General features: G+C 41.1%; 2 protein-coding genes across 12 annotated transcripts in view; both read right to left on the bottom strand.

Moving 5' to 3' along the window:
- The window catches only part of LOC110528086 (S-adenosylhomocysteine hydrolase-like protein 1), a 62,264-nt gene extending 53,443 nt beyond the window's left edge, over positions 1–8,821 (bottom strand). The window contains exon 1 of the mRNA XM_036983638.1: positions 8,270–8,821. Within this exon, the coding sequence (XP_036839533.1) occupies positions 8,270–8,458 (189 nt within the window). The 5' untranslated portion in view covers positions 8,459–8,821. The remainder of the gene's footprint in view (positions 1–8,269) is intronic.
- A 229-nt stretch (positions 8,822–9,050) lies between these two features.
- LOC110528084 (nuclear transcription factor Y subunit alpha) lies at positions 9,051–18,547 on the bottom strand. Of its 11 annotated transcripts, XM_021609888.2 has the most exons (10): positions 18,319–18,547; positions 17,217–17,335; positions 13,122–13,268; positions 12,856–12,987; positions 12,542–12,650; positions 12,198–12,340; positions 11,937–12,113; positions 11,601–11,708; positions 10,731–10,760; positions 9,051–9,809 (listed from the first exon to the last, which is right to left on the bottom strand). In XM_021609888.2, exons 2-9 carry the CDS (start codon positions 17,295–17,297, stop codon positions 10,749–10,751), a joined length of 909 nt encoding a protein of 302 aa, XP_021465563.1. In that variant the 5' UTR covers positions 17,298–17,335; positions 18,319–18,547; the 3' UTR covers positions 9,051–9,809; positions 10,731–10,748. The 11 variants fall into 11 exon arrangements, 10 of the variants coding, with proteins under 10 accessions (XP_021465563.1, XP_036839529.1, XP_021465558.1 ...); XR_002474190.2 differs by having other exon boundaries at positions 10,731–11,708; positions 18,319–18,543; XM_036983634.1 differs by lacking the exons at positions 9,051–9,809; positions 18,319–18,547 and adding exons at positions 17,573–17,675; positions 18,071–18,086 and having other exon boundaries at positions 10,207–11,708.
- Between the last annotated feature and the right edge of the window lie 875 nt (positions 18,548–19,422).

Raw genomic sequence — 19,422 nt, 5'->3', positions numbered from 1 at the left:
GAGCCAGTGAGGTTTATAGAGCTGCACAGCGATGTTGCGCAGGTGTTACTAATGTAGCAGATGTTACAGCAGGGCATGAGTTGGAGAACCCAAAAACAATCCTATTCGTTCCTGACCAGTAAGAGGGAGTACCATTTCCAGTTTCTCAGCTTGTCTCCCCCACAGTACATAGGATAGACTCAACCCTCTCAGACTCTCACATAACGGAGTCGTGAATTACAACCCCTAAGATTTATTGCAGGGATCGTGAAGGCTCTTACGAATTGGGATTAATTGCAGTGCATGCATTTCCCTTTTTGATAGACTTGCAGACACAGTTTGCTTATAGGCAAACAGAACGAGTGTGCTCACATACTCCCTTAAAAGACCTTCGCTTGAAAAACAAGAAAATCACGCCCCTTCGACTCCCAAACTTCGGCTGGCCCCGGGGGAAAAAAATGGAGTGTGCCCGAACAGCCGAAAAAACGGGACAAAATGTCATCATAATATATACTCTAACTCTAACAAACTCTAACCAACTGTTTCAAGAAGGGAGCAGACTGATTTTAAAAATTCCAAAGGCCAACGTCCTCCTTCCTTGATGGTTTGAGAGACAATGAACATTGAGAAAACTCGGTCTTGTCATCATGCATCAACAGCCATGGCCCCCTTGTGTGGCTGCAATCCATGCCTGATGGCCAAAGTGGCCGTTGTGCCCTTGGGCTGAATATAGTCATCATAATTCCCTTCTCCCGGCTGCCAATCGCCCTGCACCGAAGCACCGCTCACTCACATTGCCCTCTCAGATCTCTCTATTCTTAATAGACAATGCCTGTCATGCAATCGGGTCCTTCTCACAGGCCTCACAGCGCCGAAGTAGGCTACTAGGGAAGACGGGGAGATGTTAGAACTGTCCACATTTACTTTGTCAGCTAACGAGATGAGTAATGAACAGAAAAAGCACTAGCCTATGTCAATTTACTATCCCCCGTAGTACAGAAGTTGACCTATTCGATTGGTCAGCTTGTCGTTCTGCGCGAGAAACAAATATTTTTGGGATGATAGATCCCAAATTATTACAACCACTGAACATCAAAAAAAACTTTTAAAAGCAATGAGGCGTTTAGCTTAAAATGTTAAACTATTAGGCTATTTCTTCACATTATAAGCACAGAAATGCGCACACGGCAGTAGGCTATAAGCGCAAATGTTCCAAAATGAAATTAGCAGGAAAACACTGTTCTCCAAAGCACACAACAAATGAGAGCACTTTCATGACAGATATGAAAATCTGCTTTTGAAATTTAGAAAGAGGGACGATCGAAAGCAACAACTAGCACGGGTTGTTAACACTTTAGACCCCAATAGAATTCTAGAACGCTGCTGTAGATTACTGAGAATTTTCAAGATAAAGCTAATTTTCTCACACATGACAATTACAAGTTAACTTAGGTTTTAAAGAGCACAACATTTTCTATAATGACACCTCATTCAGGTCAACAGGAATAACACTCCTTTATTCTTCCATTGTGTAGACACTATCAAAACGATTAACACAACACATTTTCACCTCACAATGACAAAGCAAAAACAGATTAAGAAATGTTTGCAAATGTATATGATTATATGAAAACACATAACTACGAATTGAGTTAAAGAAACACGAGTATGCAAGTACAGTGCATTACATAAGTATTCAGACCCTTTACTCAGTACTTTGTGGAAGCACCTTTGGCAGTGATTACAGCCTCCAGTCTTCTTAGGTATGATGCTACAAGCTTGGCACACCTGTATTTTGGGAGTATCTCCCATTCTTCTCTGTAGATTCTCTCAAGCTCTGTCAGGTCGGATGGGGAGTGTCGCTGCACAGCTATTTTCAGGTCTCTACAGAGATGTTCGCTCTGGTTCAAGTATGGGCCACTCAAGGACATTGAGACTTGTCCCGAAACCACTCCTGCGTTGTCTTGGCTGTGTGCTTAGGGTCGTTGTCATGTTGGAAGGTGAACCTTCACCCCAGTCTGATGACATGAGCACTCCAGAGCAGGTTTTCATCAAGGATCTCTCTGTACTTTGCTCCGTTCATCTTTCCCACAACCCTGACTCATCTCCCAGTCCCTGCCACTGAAAAACATCCCCAGAGCATGATGCTGCCACCACCATGATTCCCCGTACCGATAGTGCAAGGTTTCCTCCAGACATGATGCTTGCCATTCAGGCCAAACAGTTGAATCTGGTTTTCATCAGACCAGAGAATCTTGTTTCTCACGGTCTGAGAGTCCTTTAGGTACCTTTTGGCAAACCCCAAGAGGGCTGTTATGTGCCTTTTATTGAGGAGTGGCTTATGTCTGGTCACTCTACCATAAAGGCCTGATTGGTGGAGTGCTGCAGAGATGGTTGTTCTTCTGGAAGGTTCTCCCATCTCCACAGAGGAACTCTGGAGCTCGGTCAGTGACCATTTGCCGGATCACCTTTTGCTTGATCACCTCCCTGACCAAGGCCCTTCTCCCCCCAATTGCTCAGTTTGGCCGGGCGGCCAGCTCTAGAAAAGAGTCTTGCTGGTTCCAAACTTCTTCAATTTAAGAAATGGAGGCCACTGTGTTCTTGGGGACCTTCAATGCTGCAGAAAGGGTCTGAATACTTATGTAAATAATGAATGTTTTTATATATATATATATTATATATATATATTATATATTAATATATATATATATTATATATTAATATATATATATATATATATATATATATATATATATATATATATATATATATATATATATATATATATATATATATATATATACACAGATTTCCAAAAATGTGTCATTATGGGGTATTGTGTGTTGTGTGTAGATTGCTGAGGATTTTTTAAAGGCCATTTTAGAATAAGGCTGTAATGTAACAAAATGTGGAAAAAGTCAAAGGGTTTAAACACTTTCCAAAGGCAACGTATAAAACACATACAGTGGGGCAAAAAAGTATTTAGTCAGCCACCAATTGTGCAAGTTCTCCCACATAAACAGATGAGAGGCCTGTAATTTTCATCATAGGTACACTTCAACTATGACAGACAAAATGAGAAAAAAAATATCCAGAAAATCACATTGTAGGATTTTTAATGAATTTATTTCCAAATTATGGTGGAAAATAAGTATTTGGTCAATAACAAAAGTGTATCTCAATACTTTGTTATATACCCTTTGTTGGCAATGACAGAGGTCAAACGTTTTCTGTAAGTCTTCACAAGGTTTTCACACACTGTTGCTGGTATTTTGGCCCATTCCTCCATGCAGATCTCCTCTAGAGCAGTGATGTTTTGGGGCTGTTGCTGGGCAACACGGACTTTCAACTCCCTCCAAAGATTTTCTATGGGGTTGAGATCTGGAGACTGGCTAGGCAACTCCACACTCCAGGACCTTGAAATGCTTCTTACGAAGCCACTCCTTCGTTGCCCGGGCGGTGTGTTTGGGATCATTGTCATGCTGAAAGACCCAGCCACGTTTCATCTTCAATGCCCTTCCTGATGGAAGGAGGTTTTCACTCAAAATCTCACGATACATGGCCCCATTCATTCTTTCCTTCCTTTACACGGATCAGTCGTCCTGGTCCCTTTGCAGAAAAACAGCCCCAAAAGCATGATGTTTCCACTCCCATGCTTCACAGTAGGTATGGTGTTCTTTGGATGCAACTCAGCATTCTTTGTCCTCCAAACATGACGAGTTGAGTTTTTACCAAAACGTTATATTTTGGTTTCATCTGACCATATGACATTATCCCAATCTTCTTCTGGATCATCCAAATGCTCTCTAGCAAACTTCAGACAGGCCCGGACATGTACTGGCTTAAGCAGGGGGACACGTCTGTCACTGCAGGATTTGAGTCCCTGGCGGCTTGGTGTGTTACTGATGGTAGGCTGTGATACTTTGGTCCCTGTTCTCTGCAGGTCATTCACTAGGTCCCCTCGTGTGGTTCTGGGATTTTTGCTCACCGTTCTTGTGATCATTTTGACCCCACGGGGTGAGATCTTGCGTGGAGCCCCAGATCGAGGGAGATTATCAGTGGTCTTGTATGTCTTCCATTTCCTAATAATTGTTCCCACAGTTGATTTCTTCAAACCAAGCTGCTTACCTATTGCAGATTCAGTCTTCCAAGCCTGGTGCAGGTCTACAATTTTGTTTATGGTGTCCTTTGACAGCTCTTTGGTCTTGGCCATAGTGGAGTTTGGAGTGTGACTGTTTGAGGTTGTGGACAGGTGTCTTTTATACTGATAACAAGTTCAAACAGGTGCCATTAATACAGGTAACGAGTGGAGGACAGAGGAGCCTCTTAAAGAAGAAGTTACAGGTCTGTGAGAGCCAGAAATCTTGCTTGTTTGTAGGTAACCAAATACTTTTTTTCCACCATAATTTGCAAGTAATTCATTAATCTATTATTATTCTGGATTTTTTTTTCTCATTTTGTCTGTCATAGTTGAAGTGTACCTATGATGTTGAGCATCCCCCAAAACACATACTTCAACCATTTTCTGCCTGTGTGCACAACATTGTAATAGCTCCTCAGTTAGTCAAGATGATCAACCCCACCCACTTTCTTGTTGTAAACATTACAAGCTCTGGAACAGATATACAGTTGAAGTCGGAAGTTTACATACACTTAGGTTGGAGTCATTAAAACTCGTTTTTCAAACACTCCACCAATTTCTTGTTAATTAACTAAGTATAGTTTTGGCAAGTCGGTTAGGACATCTACTTTGTGTATGACAAGTAATTTTTCCAACAATTGTTTACAGACATATTATTTCACTTAGAATTCACTATCACAATTCCAGTGGGTCAGAAGATTACATACACTAAGTTGACTAAAATTCCAGAAAATGATGTCCTGGCTTGTAGACCTCCACAAGTCTGGTTCATCCTTGGGAGCAATTTCCAAACACCTGAAGGTACCACCTTCATCTGTACAAACAATAGTACGCAAGTATAAACACCAAGGGACCACGCAGCCTTCATACCGCTCAGGTCTCCTAGAGATGAACATACTTTGGTGCGAAAAGTACAAATCAATCCCAGAGCAACCGCAAAGGACCGTGTGAAGATTCTGGAGGAAACGGGTACAAAAGTATCTATATCCACAGTAAAACGAGTCCGATATCGACGTGACCTGAAAGGCCGCTCAGCAAGAAAGAAGCTACTGCTCCAAAACCTCCATAAAAAAGCCAGACTACTTTTTGGATAAATGTTCTCTGGTCTGATGAAACAAAAATAGAACTATTTGGCGATAATTACCATCTCTATGTTTGGAGGAAAAAGGGGGAGGCTTGCAAGCCGAAAAACACCATCCCAACCGTGAAGCACCCCCACAACAGCATCATGTTGTGGGGGTGCTTTGCTGCAGGAGGGACTGGTGCACTTCACAAAATAGATGGTATCATGAGAAAGGGAAATTGTGGATATATTGAAGCAACATCTCAAGACATCAGTCAGGAAGTTAAAGCTTGGTCGCAAATGGGTCCTCCAAATGGACTATGACCCCAAGCATCAAATCAAATTTTACTTGTCACATACACATGGTCAGCAGATGTTAATGCGAGTATAGCAAAATTCAAAAGGCACTCCCACATCTTAGCAATCTTTTTTGCATGGCAACAGTTGAACAAGATGAAGGAAAAAGGAAACCGCACACTGCTCTTGATATTATCACTGATATTTAATAAGCTTACGTATCGGCCTCACTGCCTTCGTCAGAGCTTTTGTGAATTAAAAACATTTTTTGCACCCTTATGTTGACCTAGCCCCACCCACATCCATTCCACACATCAAAAGGGGTTGGAGGCAAAGGAAAAACAAGTGCTGCCAAATACAGTATAACAATATGCATTTCATAAATATTACAAAAGTGAATAAAAAAGACGTATTAAACAAATCTGTAAAACCACAATGAGGACATAGCAAGTTCTCATTAATCATTGGGTACATCGTACGAAAAACAGAGTAATCTTAAATAGGCACATAATTCATGTTCAAATTCACAACATAACATACATAAGCATTTCATCAACCTCTTGAAATTAGGGGGCACTATTTTAATTTTTGGAAAAATAACATTCCCAAAGTAAACCGCCTATTTCTCAGGACCAGATGCTAGAATATGCATATAATTGACAGCTTATGATAGAAAACACTCTAAAGTTTCCAAAACTGTCAAAATATTGTCTGTGAGTATAACAGAACTGATATTACAAGCGAAACCCTGAGGAAAATCCAATCAGGAAGTGCCTCTTATTTTGAAACCGTTGTGTTCCTATGCACCCCTATTGGCCATTGAAAGGGATATCAACCAGATTCCTTTTTCTACGTATTCCCTAAGGTGTCTACAGCATTTTGACGTAGTTTCACGCCTTTATGTTGAAGAATGAGCGTAAACGACTACATTGCGTAAGTGGCCAGCTGAGGGCTCTGAGTGATTCTTGCGTAAAAGACAGAGGTAGTCATTTTTCCTCTCTCTCCTACTGAAAAGCCAATTGTCCCGGTTGATATATTATCGAATAGATATTTGAAAAACACCTTGAGGATTGATTATAGAAAAACGTTTGCCATGTTTGTTGATATTATGGATATCATTTGGATTTTTTTCCACCGTTGTCGTGACCGCTATTTCCGGTGGATTTCTCAACATAACGTGACAAACAAACGGAGGTATTTTGGGTATAAAAATAATCTTTATGGAATAAAAGGAACATTTGCTGTCTAACTGGGAGTCTCGTCAGTGAAAACATTTGAAGATCATCAAAGGTAAACGGTTAATTTGATTGCTTTTCTGATTCTCGTGACCAAGCTTCCTGCTGCTAGCTGGACATAATGCTATGCTAGGCTATCGATAAACTTACACAAACGCTTGTCTTGCTTTGGCTGTAAAGCATAATTTCAAAATCTGAGATGACAGGGTGATTAACCAAAGGCTAAGCTGTGTTTCACTATATTTCACTTGTGATTTCATGAATATTAATATTGTCTAGTAATATTTTTTGACCGTTGCACTCTGCTAATTAGTGTAGTTGATGACAATTCTCCCGGATCCGGGATGGGTAGTTCCAGGAGGTTAAAAGGAACCACCAGATTTCATATGTTCTCATGTCATGAGCAAGGAACTTAAACGTTAGCTTTCTTACATGGCACATATTGCACTTTTACGTTCTTCTCCAACACTTTGTTTTTGCATTATTTAAACCAAATTGAACATGTTTCATTATTTATTTGAGACTAAATTGATTTTATTGTTGTATTATATTAAGTTAAAACAAGTGTTAATTCAGTATTGTTGTAATTGTCATTATTACAAATACATATTTTTTTTTATTTTTTTTTAATGGCCGATTAATTGGTATTGGCTTTTTTTTGGTCCTCCAATAATCGGTATCGGCTTTGAAAAATCATAATCGGTCGACATCTACTAACTACCAATTGAATATCACAAAATTGTGGAGAAAAAGGGGTAAAAAGTACCCCCAAAAAACAAAATACAATACATTGAATATAAATGTGATATAAATGTACATAATTTTCAAAACCATATAATAAAATGTACATTTAGATCTTGCATAATGAAATGTATTACTGATTTTAGAACATATTGATGTTTCAAATGACAACATTAAGTTCAACAGTAATGGTGTCTTGCAATGCTCCTGGGTAGGGTCAAATTGTCTTAAATAGGCCAACTTTGAGTCATTATATCTCAATATGCTTTAAAATATAAATGTCAAATATATGTCAATACGCATTCCTCCAAAGGACCATTTTATGAATTACATTTTGTGACAATCCCAAAAAAAGTCACGTTCCTTTTTTGCTCTACTTTCTTGAGGAATCGCCCCCAGACTGCTAATAAGCACTGCCTTCTCAATGATTTCCTGAAGTTGAATTAAGTGTGCAGATGTGTTTGTTTGTGTGAAGTTTCTCCACTTTAAATGCATACTAGGCCTAACTGTAGCTGACAACCTGTGACCAACAAATCTAATTAATGTAACACTGTGCCCTACTCTGGGTATATGGGGGTGGATGACGTACTGCACCAACAGCGTTCACATACAATAAATAGTAAATGCATTGAAAATGAATGGTTGGACTTCAGAAGCTGCTAACGAAGTGAACATATGTGAATTACGTTATGCTTAGAAGGGACATCCTGAAATGGGACATGATGTGATGACCACCCAGACAATAAAAGAAACCAAATCAACTCATAAGTAGCAAGTTGTTCACTAGCTAGCTACGTAATGAATGTGTCTTACCTTTTTAACGGGTTTGTGAATAGGGACCGCACTGAACGCAGCAGACGACACTGACAGTTCACCCATGGTAATTTCGCTGTTCTTGCTCACGGTCATGGCTGAGTATTTTTCAGCCACATTCTCGCTCTCCTTTACTTCTTTGCTGGCTTGTTTCAGCTCCAACTTTCCGTCCCCCGGAGTGTCTGACATTTCGATAAATAATTAAAACGTACAACAAATTAGTTAGCCCGTGGTATAGCTAACGTTAGTTAAGTTAGCTACAGGATTCGAGTTTCTCCCCACTGTTCGGTATATTGCGGAAGAGGGATTTTTTTGTGCAGCTGGACTGCAATTCACACGATTTAGAAACAATTAATTAACAGCCGTTTGGTGTATCAGTTGGTAATTCTATATTTACAAACTACAGTGTAGTAATTGCTGTCATAAAACGGTTCGTTGCCTGCGCAGTTCCTTGGCGTGCAGCAAGTTGTGAACGGCCTGTTTTGCCTAGCTGTCACCTGAAATTGTGGGCGGGGGATGCGAGCCTCCTCTGCCTTCGTTTGCTCAAGCATCTCGTTGTTGAGGTTGCTCTAAAAACATTGATTGAGAATCAGCTTCCCAGCCTACTCCCCAGTGGCGGAATTTAGGTAAAGGCGACATGGGCATTTGGTCAAATCATGCAGTGTACATACAGTATGTGTACAGTACAGTTCTGGCAATATTAATTCCAAAACAAAATATGTTGGAAGTTGGAAAATGTATTAATTGTATTTTCAGAGGCATTCTAAACACATACAGAACATTTGATAATGCTGTTTCCTTTTATTTATGCAATAAAAAAAGCATCTACACTCTTACAAGACTGTTACAACACAATATAAAAAACTGATGCAGGTAATTAGGCATTTGATTATTGCTCCTTTCAAATAGAATAACCAGGAAATCATTTTTTTAAAGTCTGAAAAGCCTTAAAATAAGTGATGATAGTTACATATTATCATGAACCAGAGGACACAACTTATCTGTACAAAAGAAAAACTATTTCATATTTCTGAAGAGCATCAGGAAAGGAAGAGGGCTATCATAACAACCACTTTGGACTTGTGCCCTATAGGATGGTGTGTTTATTGATCAAGTTCTTGTGGCACATCCAGAGATAAAAGTAACTGACATGAAACAAGTCAAGGTTGCTTTGGAGGAAACTTTCTTGTAGAACTTGTGCTGTTTCTTAAAATACATTTCCTCCAGAAGGCCCAATTGTTCTCCAGTGTTACCATGGTTACAGTATATCTGTATGTGCAGTATCTCTGTGTGCTAGCAATCTCTTCACCCAGTCTGTCCTGCTCTCTACCAGACAGGGGACTTGGGCAGCTTGGGACTGGTTGGAAAGCACTGGTTGATTGATGTGTGGGACATCTGATCTCAACTCCTCCGCAACCATTCTCACAGAGACAAACACATGAGCACACACACACACACCTCACAGGTCTTCTAGAGGTTATGAAACACGGATCACCTGCCCGACTGCCTCTTCTCTAGCATGTGGTTGGGCCGCCTGTACCTGGAGGAAGAGGAGCGGTTGGTCAGCCTGCGTAATGACCAGGCCACAACAACATGAATCTCTCCCAGGTATAAGCAGCTAAAGTGTCAAAGTATAATCCAGTCTGGGGGTTAGATTTCAATCAGACTATACCTTAATCTAAATGCTCACTAATGTTTTTGTTAGGATTTGGTCTGGGAGGTGATACTATGTTATTGGTCAACATGCATGTTTCCATCATACCAAAAGGAGCTACACAGCTGAATGTATTAGATAGGGATTCATTTATGTGCCGTTACAAGAAACGGGTAAATATTTTGATTTATCAAATCCATCATTTTCAAACATCGTAATTGTTTTGAATAGTATTTTTAGTTTAGTGGACACAGATTTTTCATCATGTAAAAAAAATAGAAAAGATTGAAAACCAAGTCTTTATTCATATTAAAACCAACAGAAAGAGACATGTTTATTTGTATACATAAACACACACACACACACACACACGTCACAAATGTGAATGATAGACAATGAGACAGGTGGCAGTCGCAGAAAAATGTCAGCAATCATAAAAACTAATAGAAAACAGAAATCATACACAAACATTATACACAGAAAACACACAGCCTCATTCTTAATCTGTTACCTGTGGTTCGCCATTACCAACTTCTCAATAAACCTTGCGTGGGCATAAATAAAACTGCTGCAAATTCAGGCTTAATGTGTGTATAATTACTGTATGTTCAGCATTGGTGTTTATTGCTCTTTCTCCAAGGATGGTTGGATGTATAGCACCATGTTTAATATTTAAAATTAGGATAAATCAACCTACATTGAGGGGTGGGTCTGACCCAAGACATTCATAATATGAAGCAGCACTGACAAAGGTTAGGAAAGTAAATATTTGTTTTATAGTGATCTTGTGTTAAATTCATACAGTACCTTTACACCACTCCCATCCTAGCCCTGCAGCTGTTAAATGAACACAGGTGTTAGCAGAGATGTTTACACTACAACATGGTACAAGTTTAACAAGGAAACACAACAGCAAGGAAGCAACACTGGACAAAAACAGCAACATTAACATTCCAACATTCTTCAGCTTGCAACAAGAGCTCAAACAAAGCCAAGACGCATTTCAAATGACATTGGAGAACATTTTACTGAGTCAGTATCAAAGGAGGTTGGTGGCACCTTAAATGGGGCGGATGGGCTCGTGATAATGACCGGAGCAGAATAATTGGAATGGTAACAAATACATCAAAACACATGGTTTCCAGGTGTTTGATGCCATTCCATCTGCTCCGTTTCTGTTCTGGACATTATTATGAGGTGTTCTCCCCTCAGCAGCCTCCTGTGATCAGTATGTAGAGCTCTATGTGAAAGAACGAGCTTTTGAACTCAGTGCGGTTTGCCAGAGACATGGTTAGGGATCAAGTGGCTGGAATACATCAAAAGAACAACAGAAGGTACACAAAAAAATATGCCCGCATCTAAAAGCACCCCCGTCTATATACTCAAAAAACAAGCAAGTACAAAAAAAACATAACTTGTGAAAAACTATACTATTCTTTGATACAAAACTACAAGGTAACCAATATAATAAAAACATACAAAGATAGCAATGATGACCATTTTAAGAGTGCAGGGGAAATGAGTGGCTGCGGTGGACATGTGACAGAGTGAGGGGTGGAAATGGCTGCTACTTGTTGGTTAGCTGAGGGAGGCAACAGAAGTAGGTTGCCAATTAGAGTTGAGTTCAACACCTCCAAACACGTCCTCTTGTTTGAGGGCACCCTGAGCCCTCCTCACCTGCATGGCCAGAGCCATCTCCTCCCTCTCCTTCGGCGAGAAAAAGCGTCCGCCATCACCCCTCTTCCTTGCCATGGCGTGCTTGTGACGAGACTCGTGCAGGTATTTCTGAGGGACAAGTAAAACCACATTCACAGACAAGCACATAACCACATCCTTTACTGCCCACACCATTTCCTCATCCTAAAACTGTCATCCTGGAATATTCCCCCTCTCAAACTCACATAGAATCTTATAGACAAATATTGTGTGTCTAAACACACTCCCAGTAGTTCTCTGTCTTCATAAAAACAACAACCACACATATATACATCTGCTCATGTCACAGACACTCACCCTCCTCTCCTTGGGGATCTTTCCCTCTGCCTCCAGCTTGGCGCGGGCCTGCCGTCTCTTCAGGATGCGGTGGTACTGCTTAGCGTTGACATACAGAGGCTCCTCCTCCAGCATCTCCGCCCCCGGCAGGGGGATACGCTGCATGGTGGGAACACTGCCACCACCACCCGGAACCATCTAACACATATACACACTGGTCAAACTGATGCATAGCATACACACATGCCAACAAGTCTGTATTAATGTCATTAGGGACCTTACCATGACCATGCCACCTGCGTTGACCATGTTGCCAGGCAGTGTGACGGTCACTGTACCCTGACTACTGTTTGTTGTATTGGAGCTGTTGCCTGCCTGAACGATCTGAGCACCAGCCAGACTAGAGGCAGGGATGGTAATCATACCTGGGGGAACCGCAAAAGGGTTAAGTTAATATCAGCTATCATAGATTAGTGATCCAGAAGTGTGGAGTGTGAACCACTTTGCATACAGCCACTGATTCAGTTCTAAATCAGCTGATAATCAAAAGAAGGGGACAATAGCCAGCACACTAAACATCCAACAACACACAGTAGGGATCCCAGCTATGAGTGTGAACGTGTTACCTTGCTGTAGAATGGACCCATCAGCATTGACTGGCTGGTACACAATGGTCTGGCCGTCTGCAGTCTGAGCCACTTGCTGCCCTGGCTGTAATGTAATCTGCTGCTGGCCCTGAGAAACAAACATCAACACTCATTACCACCCAGTTATACACCACACAATGTGGTCGGTTTCTATGGTGTCCATAATATGTTTTATGCATTACAGCTATTTACATAAAAAATTACAAGTGGGCCTCTTCTGAACAATGGAAACTATGAGTATGTGTTCTATTACAGACCAAAATATTGTATAAAGAGTGTGTTAGTGTCTATACCTGGTTCTGTCCTGCGGTCACAGCAGTTTGGGGCTGCTGAATGATGAACTGCTGGGTCTGGCCTTGCTGACCCTGTACCTGTAGAGTCTGTCCCCCCTGGAGCTGGATCTGACCTGGCTGCACCAGCTGGATCTACAGCAGAGAGCAGGACAATCTTAATCAGCCAGTCTGCTTTATCATATCTCGTTCAGTAATATCTTGTTAGAGAGACATATTTGCTATGTTTCAGATAGGTGTAGTGTACAGTTGTACAACAGTTCAGTCACCTGTTGGAGCCCCTGAGCTCCAGACATGGGCACCTGCATGATGGTCTGCCCCTGCCCTCCCTGCCCCCCCATGACCATAATGGGCTGGCCCGACGAGGTGATGAGCTGACCACCGCTCACCTGCACCATCAGAGGCTGCCCCTGCACCTAGGAGAGAGAGGGGAAGGAAGGAGTGAAAGAGATAGAAAAAAGGTGGGAGATTGTAAAAGAGACATGGAAAGGAAAGGAGAGTGAGGTTAATTCAAGATATCTCTAATGGAACTGCAACCATGCATAACAACCATTCTTCATCACAGCAGAGCTTCCATGCAGCACATGTTGACCACAGAAAGACAAAACAGAACAAAACAGGCCAGAGGGCGGCAAACAGATAAACATGGTGCTGTGATAGTCAATGCACCATTTTTTTGAGTTAGTTTGATCTCCACAAGATGCTGAATGAGCGCACACGAAAACACAAATGACAAGAAGGGAATCATAATAGAGTGTACTGTAATTTCAGTGTATGCTATATTCACCGGGATATTTACTTGAGATTTGAAAAGGCAATGTAGGAGTCTGGTCAATCTTAAACTCAGCAAGGAGAGCATTTTATGCCACTCAGAATATTGTTGTAGGTTACAAAATACACATATATCTATAGATTCATGACTTGATTGTGGTATAACTGTACCACCTGTTGGACAATGTGAGAATAACACAATTGACAATCTCAGACTGAAGACAATACAGATAGCAAGATTGATATTGGAGAGGGACATGCATGTAGTTTTTCAGCCTGGCTGACAGCAACTCATGACAACACTACGATCACAGGCGGCTGTAGTGTCAGAAATGTTGACATGCATCTGTACACAACAGTGTAGCAGTGAGGCCCAGAGGATATGATGAGGCGACATGTAGGGAGCAGTGTTACGCGGTTTATTCACCCACACTCGCTCGCATTTGGCGAATAACCAATTCGCCCAACTATATGTGATAAGGTGAAAATCTGCAGTTCGCACCAGACCTTAACCCACTAATTAAAAAAATGCTCTGTAGGCTACAGTCAGAAACTGCAGAACTATTTTTTTGATGGGAGTTCAGGATTTTTTTGTTGTTGCCTGATTTAGATATATTTCTGATTTTAATTTCTGACATTTTGGTAGGCTATTTGTTAGTCATCTTGTCTATAAGTATAATGCAGCTTTTCTTCTGTCATTATGAGTTGCCCTAGAAGACCCTTGCTCACCAGAATACTGTCATAAATCGATAGAATGTATGCTTCAATCGGTAAAGTTCTCTGTCATATCTGCTTCTTTCGTGGAGCAAAGACGTTTATGGACCGGAGAGAAAATGAAATTATTTTTAAATTTTTTTCAACTGAAAAGATTTTCTGTACAAAATGTCCAAATGACACCAGTTTGACCTGTTGTAAGGAAATAGATTTCAGTTTGGCTTGGATGCATATTTTATGTGGTTGAAATAATATCAGCTTTTATGATGCTGATAAAGATAGCACTCCACAGACAGTATCTAACTGCACAATCGCATTCTCTCAAGATGCTGAAATAATTAAATAATATTTCTCCACTCATGTTCCCATGTCGAAATGTAGCCTACATTTGGTGTATAATTTTACTGCAAGAAATGCTTAATTCTGCAGGAGTTAATAGTAAGGCTGTGAGAAGTTATAGACCTACAGTCAGTGTCCAGATTTCAGTTTTCATTTAACCCATCCGAACAGTAGGCTACAGTTTCATTGATATGCCATAGGCCTATTTGAAGTTATGTCTTGTGACTGTCGAATTTGTATATCCTATCATCAAACATAGCATAGCTGGAACTGCTATCATCCTCTTTTACCACTTCACCAAATCTTTCCCAAACATTATTTTTCTGTCCCTCCCTTCTCTTTATTTTAAAGTCACCATTTTGCAGCTTTTATCTAATTGAATTAAACTCAGACTGTCCTTTATGCCTTTGTGGATTGTCGTTAACTTTTTCTGCCCTTTCCCAAAAGCATTTGGCAACTGGCCTATAGGCTATTTGGCTCGCTTACAGTTAAACTTTAGGGCCTAGGCATACACACTAATAACAGATAACCTAAAATAATGAATGAAAAACCTCAATGTAGCCTATACATAATACATTGCACAATAATTACACATTTAAGGTGTTTTCTCTTTATTCAACCTGACCCTAAACCCACCCGCCTTGCGGATATAACCGCGGGGACTGTAGATTATGACTCAAAGCATTGCCAGCAGGGAGACAAACTAGGTAAATGGGGTAGAGACTTGGTAGGAGATCGGCGGTCCCACCACTAATAGGAGTGTCTGAACATGTTGGCCTCAGCCGGTGGCTGCCTGGGGCTCAGCTTGCAACTGAACCGCAGTCACTGTGCCAGAGATCAGTGTTCTCCGTATGGTTTTCAGCAGTTAGCTTCGCCCACGGTTGTCTGCGTGTGAACAACAATTCCGACACCGTTTAAAAATGTCAATAATCATAGCTTGGGAAACGGTTTTCGAAACATTATGATGTGCCCATTACCTTTCATATCAGCAATAAATATTATTTCAAATAAAAAATATACACTTACTGTAACAGTTTTACACAGATTCATATGCTGTGTGTGCCTCAAATTGACGAACCGCTTACACACAGGTGTTCGGAGCACGCTCGATAGCTAATACGAACAGGTCTCCAGTCTGTATTCCGTAAACAAGAGCTGTAACATGGAGATATGGCCACGTGGGAACACTAAACCTATAAAAGGTGTGTACTAATTTAACTTTTTTTTTCTTCTTGCTGATATGGAAGAAACGTTCCTTATGTTTCCAAAACCATACTGCAAGCGATGCGTTTTAACATTCAGAACGAGCGTCGTCGGGGCTCTTAACAAAACTCCACTGGCCAGAAGATTACAATCTTCAATAAATCAAATGAAATGTTATTTGTCACATACACATGGTTAGCAAATGTTAATGCGAGTGTAGCGAAATGCATGTGCTTCTAGTTCCGACAATGCAGTAGTAACCAACGAGTAATTTAACCTAACAATTCCACAACTGCTACCTTATACACACACAAGTGTAAAGGGATAAAGAATATGTACATAAAGGTATATGAATGAATGATGGTACAGAACGGCATAGGCAAGATGCAGTAGATGGTATAGAGTACAGTATATACATATGAGATGAGTAATGTAGGGTATGTAAACATTATATTAAGTGGCATTGTTTAAAGTGGCTAGTGATATTTTTTTTACATCAATTTCCATTATTAAAGTGGCTGGAGTTGAGTCAGTATGTTGGCAGCAGCCACTCAATGTTAGTGATGGCTGTTTAACAGTCTGATGGCCTTGAGATGGAAGCTGCTTTTCAGTCTCTCGGTCCCTGCTTTGATGCACCTGTACTGACCTCGCCTTCTGGATGATAGTGGGGTGAACAGGCAGTGGCTCGGGTGGTTGTTGTCCTTGATGATCTTTACGGCCTTCCTGTGACATCGGGTGGTGTGGGTGTCCTGGAGGGCAGGTAGTTTGCCCTCGGTGATGCGTTGTGCAGACCTCACTACCCTCTGGAGAGCCTTACGGTTGTGGGCGGAGCAGTTGCCGTACCAGGCGGTGATACAGCCCGACAGGATGCTCTCGATTGTGCATCTGTAGAAGTTTGTGAGTGCTTTTGGTGACAAGCAGAATTTCTTCAGCCTCGCTGCTGCGCCTTCTTCACAACGCTGTCTGTGTGGGTGGACCAATTCAGTTTGTCCGTGATGTGTACGCCGAGGAACTTAAAACTTACTACCCTCTCCATTACTGTCCCGTTGATGTGGATAGGGGGGTGCTCCCTCTGCTGTTTCTTGAAGTCCACGATCATCTCCTTTGTTTTGTTGACATTGATACAATAGGCGCTAAAGGTAGTTAGCTTCTATGAATGGGTTAACACACAGCTACTGTGGCCAATGCCCAGGAACTTTCACCACACAATGAGTAAAGCTACAACCTAGCCCAAACTCATGGCATTAACATTCTTCCGTAGGTACATTTCTCCTAACCCCCTTCCAATACACATACACACCATACATAACAGATATGAACAAACCCTTCCTTCTTACCTGTTGTTGGATCTGCCCAGCGGCAGTCTGAACCACTATCTGTTCCCCAGTAGATGTGGTGGCGGTAGTGTACTGCTCCATGGTCAATGAACTCTGAAAGGCCTCAATTCAGTCTACTGCTACAGATGTGAGGGGCACATAACTGCATGAGATGACTATCCTCGATTAGATAGTAAGATACATTCTTACTTAAGGTGAAACGATGAGGCATTTCAGCAACAGGTTAACACATTTACAGTAAGGTGGGGGAACAAATGTAACAGGACGTTATCAAATTATTATTATAATTTGTAAGGGCATATTCGCTAAGGCTCATAATAATCGTGCCAATAAATACTACAATCACATGTAAGCACCATGATGAATATGACTGCCTTCACAAATGACTCTCTTGGACTCATTTTCAGTTGTCAAAAAAATCTGTCCTCTCCTTCCCTTGATCTGCACTGATTGGAAATACTTGTTGACAGGAAAAACATCTCATCATTAGGCAGGCTTTCACCTGGTCAGCTCTTTCAGATAAGTTGGACAAAGCCCAGGGACATGGTTTGTTTGGTGGTCAAGAAATAGGCTACTCTTCTTGCCACTTTAAGACAAATTACGAAAATATATGCCAAATCACAATATTGTCCTAGACAACTGGTATGTCAACTTTGATCACAGGCTACTAGTCTAGTGACTGACGGTTTTAGTCAAATTTTTCAACTGAGTATGCAGCAGCCCAATAGTCAGTAGACCAGTTAAGTAACGTTAGCTAGCTCACGAGTCACGCACCAACTCGAATATTGTTTTACATTTTCATCTGGCATTCTAGCTAGCTATATTATGAGACATTGGTCATTGTTGTCTCTCACCCAACCAGGCATTTGTCACTGTGCCACCACACATAACTAGTTAACGTTAGTTATCTTACAGAGCTAGCTAGCCAGCCAGCTAACAATGAGCCATGGTGATTAGTGAGTTAAGGTTTAGTTATATTTTAGCTAACCAGCTAGCTTTTAATTCTTGCATTTAACTAGTGGAGTTAGTAATTTGGTTGGTCAATGACACACCAATCCCCTGCTACCGGATCACATTCCTCCTCAGCCGTGCAACCTCTCACCGTTTGTCCGCCGCCCGGTTTCTCTGATTGGCTCCAATACCCACACACAAAATCCAATCACGGCGCTCTCGACATGTAGACAAAATGGCACTTGTATGAAAAACTACCACCAACAACAAGCGTCTTCTTCTCCAACCCACGATATATGCGCATGCGCGTTGTGTAGTAGAAGGCGAGAGGGAGGTGACGCTTGTTCCTGGCCTGCCCTGCCTCTTCCACCAATCCAATTGTTTCTTATGGACAGAAAAGAGCAGAGGCTCTGAGCTGTCCGATCAGGTCCATTGTCTACTTGTGCACTGAAAGTGTTGGCCAAGGTCTCGGGAACTGATGGCTTTATGGAGTAGCCTACAGCACCACAGTTGTCGCATCGGGACACTGATGATTTTTCATAAGGGAGGGACAACTGTAGCATTTTTAGTGATGGGATGATTGATTGGGGCGGCAGGGTAGCCTAGTGGTTAGAGCGTTGGACTAGTAACCGGAAGGTTGTGAGTTCAAACCCACGAGCTGACAAGGTACAAATCTGTCGTTCTGCCCCTGAACAGGCAGTTAACCCACTGTTCCCAGGCCGTCATTGAAAATAAGAATTTGTTCTTAACTGACTTGCCTGGTTAAATAAAGGTAAAATAAAATAAATATTGAAGCTCCGATGCAGTATTCAAAGCACCATGTAACATTATCACGTGTTCAATGACGTCCGAAGAATACGTTTCTAAACCCGGAGGCGCAACATCGCCATGATTCATTATAATAAGATATTTTCAGGGTGAATATAATTGCACTTGAAATTGTTTCTTTTTTGTATTTTATTTATATTTTTTGTATGTTTGAGCATTGTTAATACCTGTGTTTGGTTTGCTAGACATGTTTGATGTAGCAATGGAAGTTGATTTTTGTATTATGAATAATAAAAAAAAAAAATAACAAAAGCGCAACATCGCGAGATTTCCGTGAACGCGCGCTACAAACCAGGCCATGGTTTTGGGGTCTAGAAGTGAACCATTTAAAACATTCTTCCTGAGTTTTTCATTTTCTCGAAATCTAAAGGCTTCGATTCGGAACGATTTCTTAAGTTGTTGAACATGTTATTACTTTGATTTGACG

The sequence above is a fragment of the Oncorhynchus mykiss genome, chromosome 7 (assembly GCF_013265735.2).
Source record: "Oncorhynchus mykiss isolate Arlee chromosome 7, USDA_OmykA_1.1, whole genome shotgun sequence".
NCBI classification, from domain to species: domain Eukaryota; kingdom Metazoa; phylum Chordata; class Actinopteri; order Salmoniformes; family Salmonidae; genus Oncorhynchus; species Oncorhynchus mykiss.
This window is presented reverse-complemented; position numbering and strand designations above follow the sequence as displayed.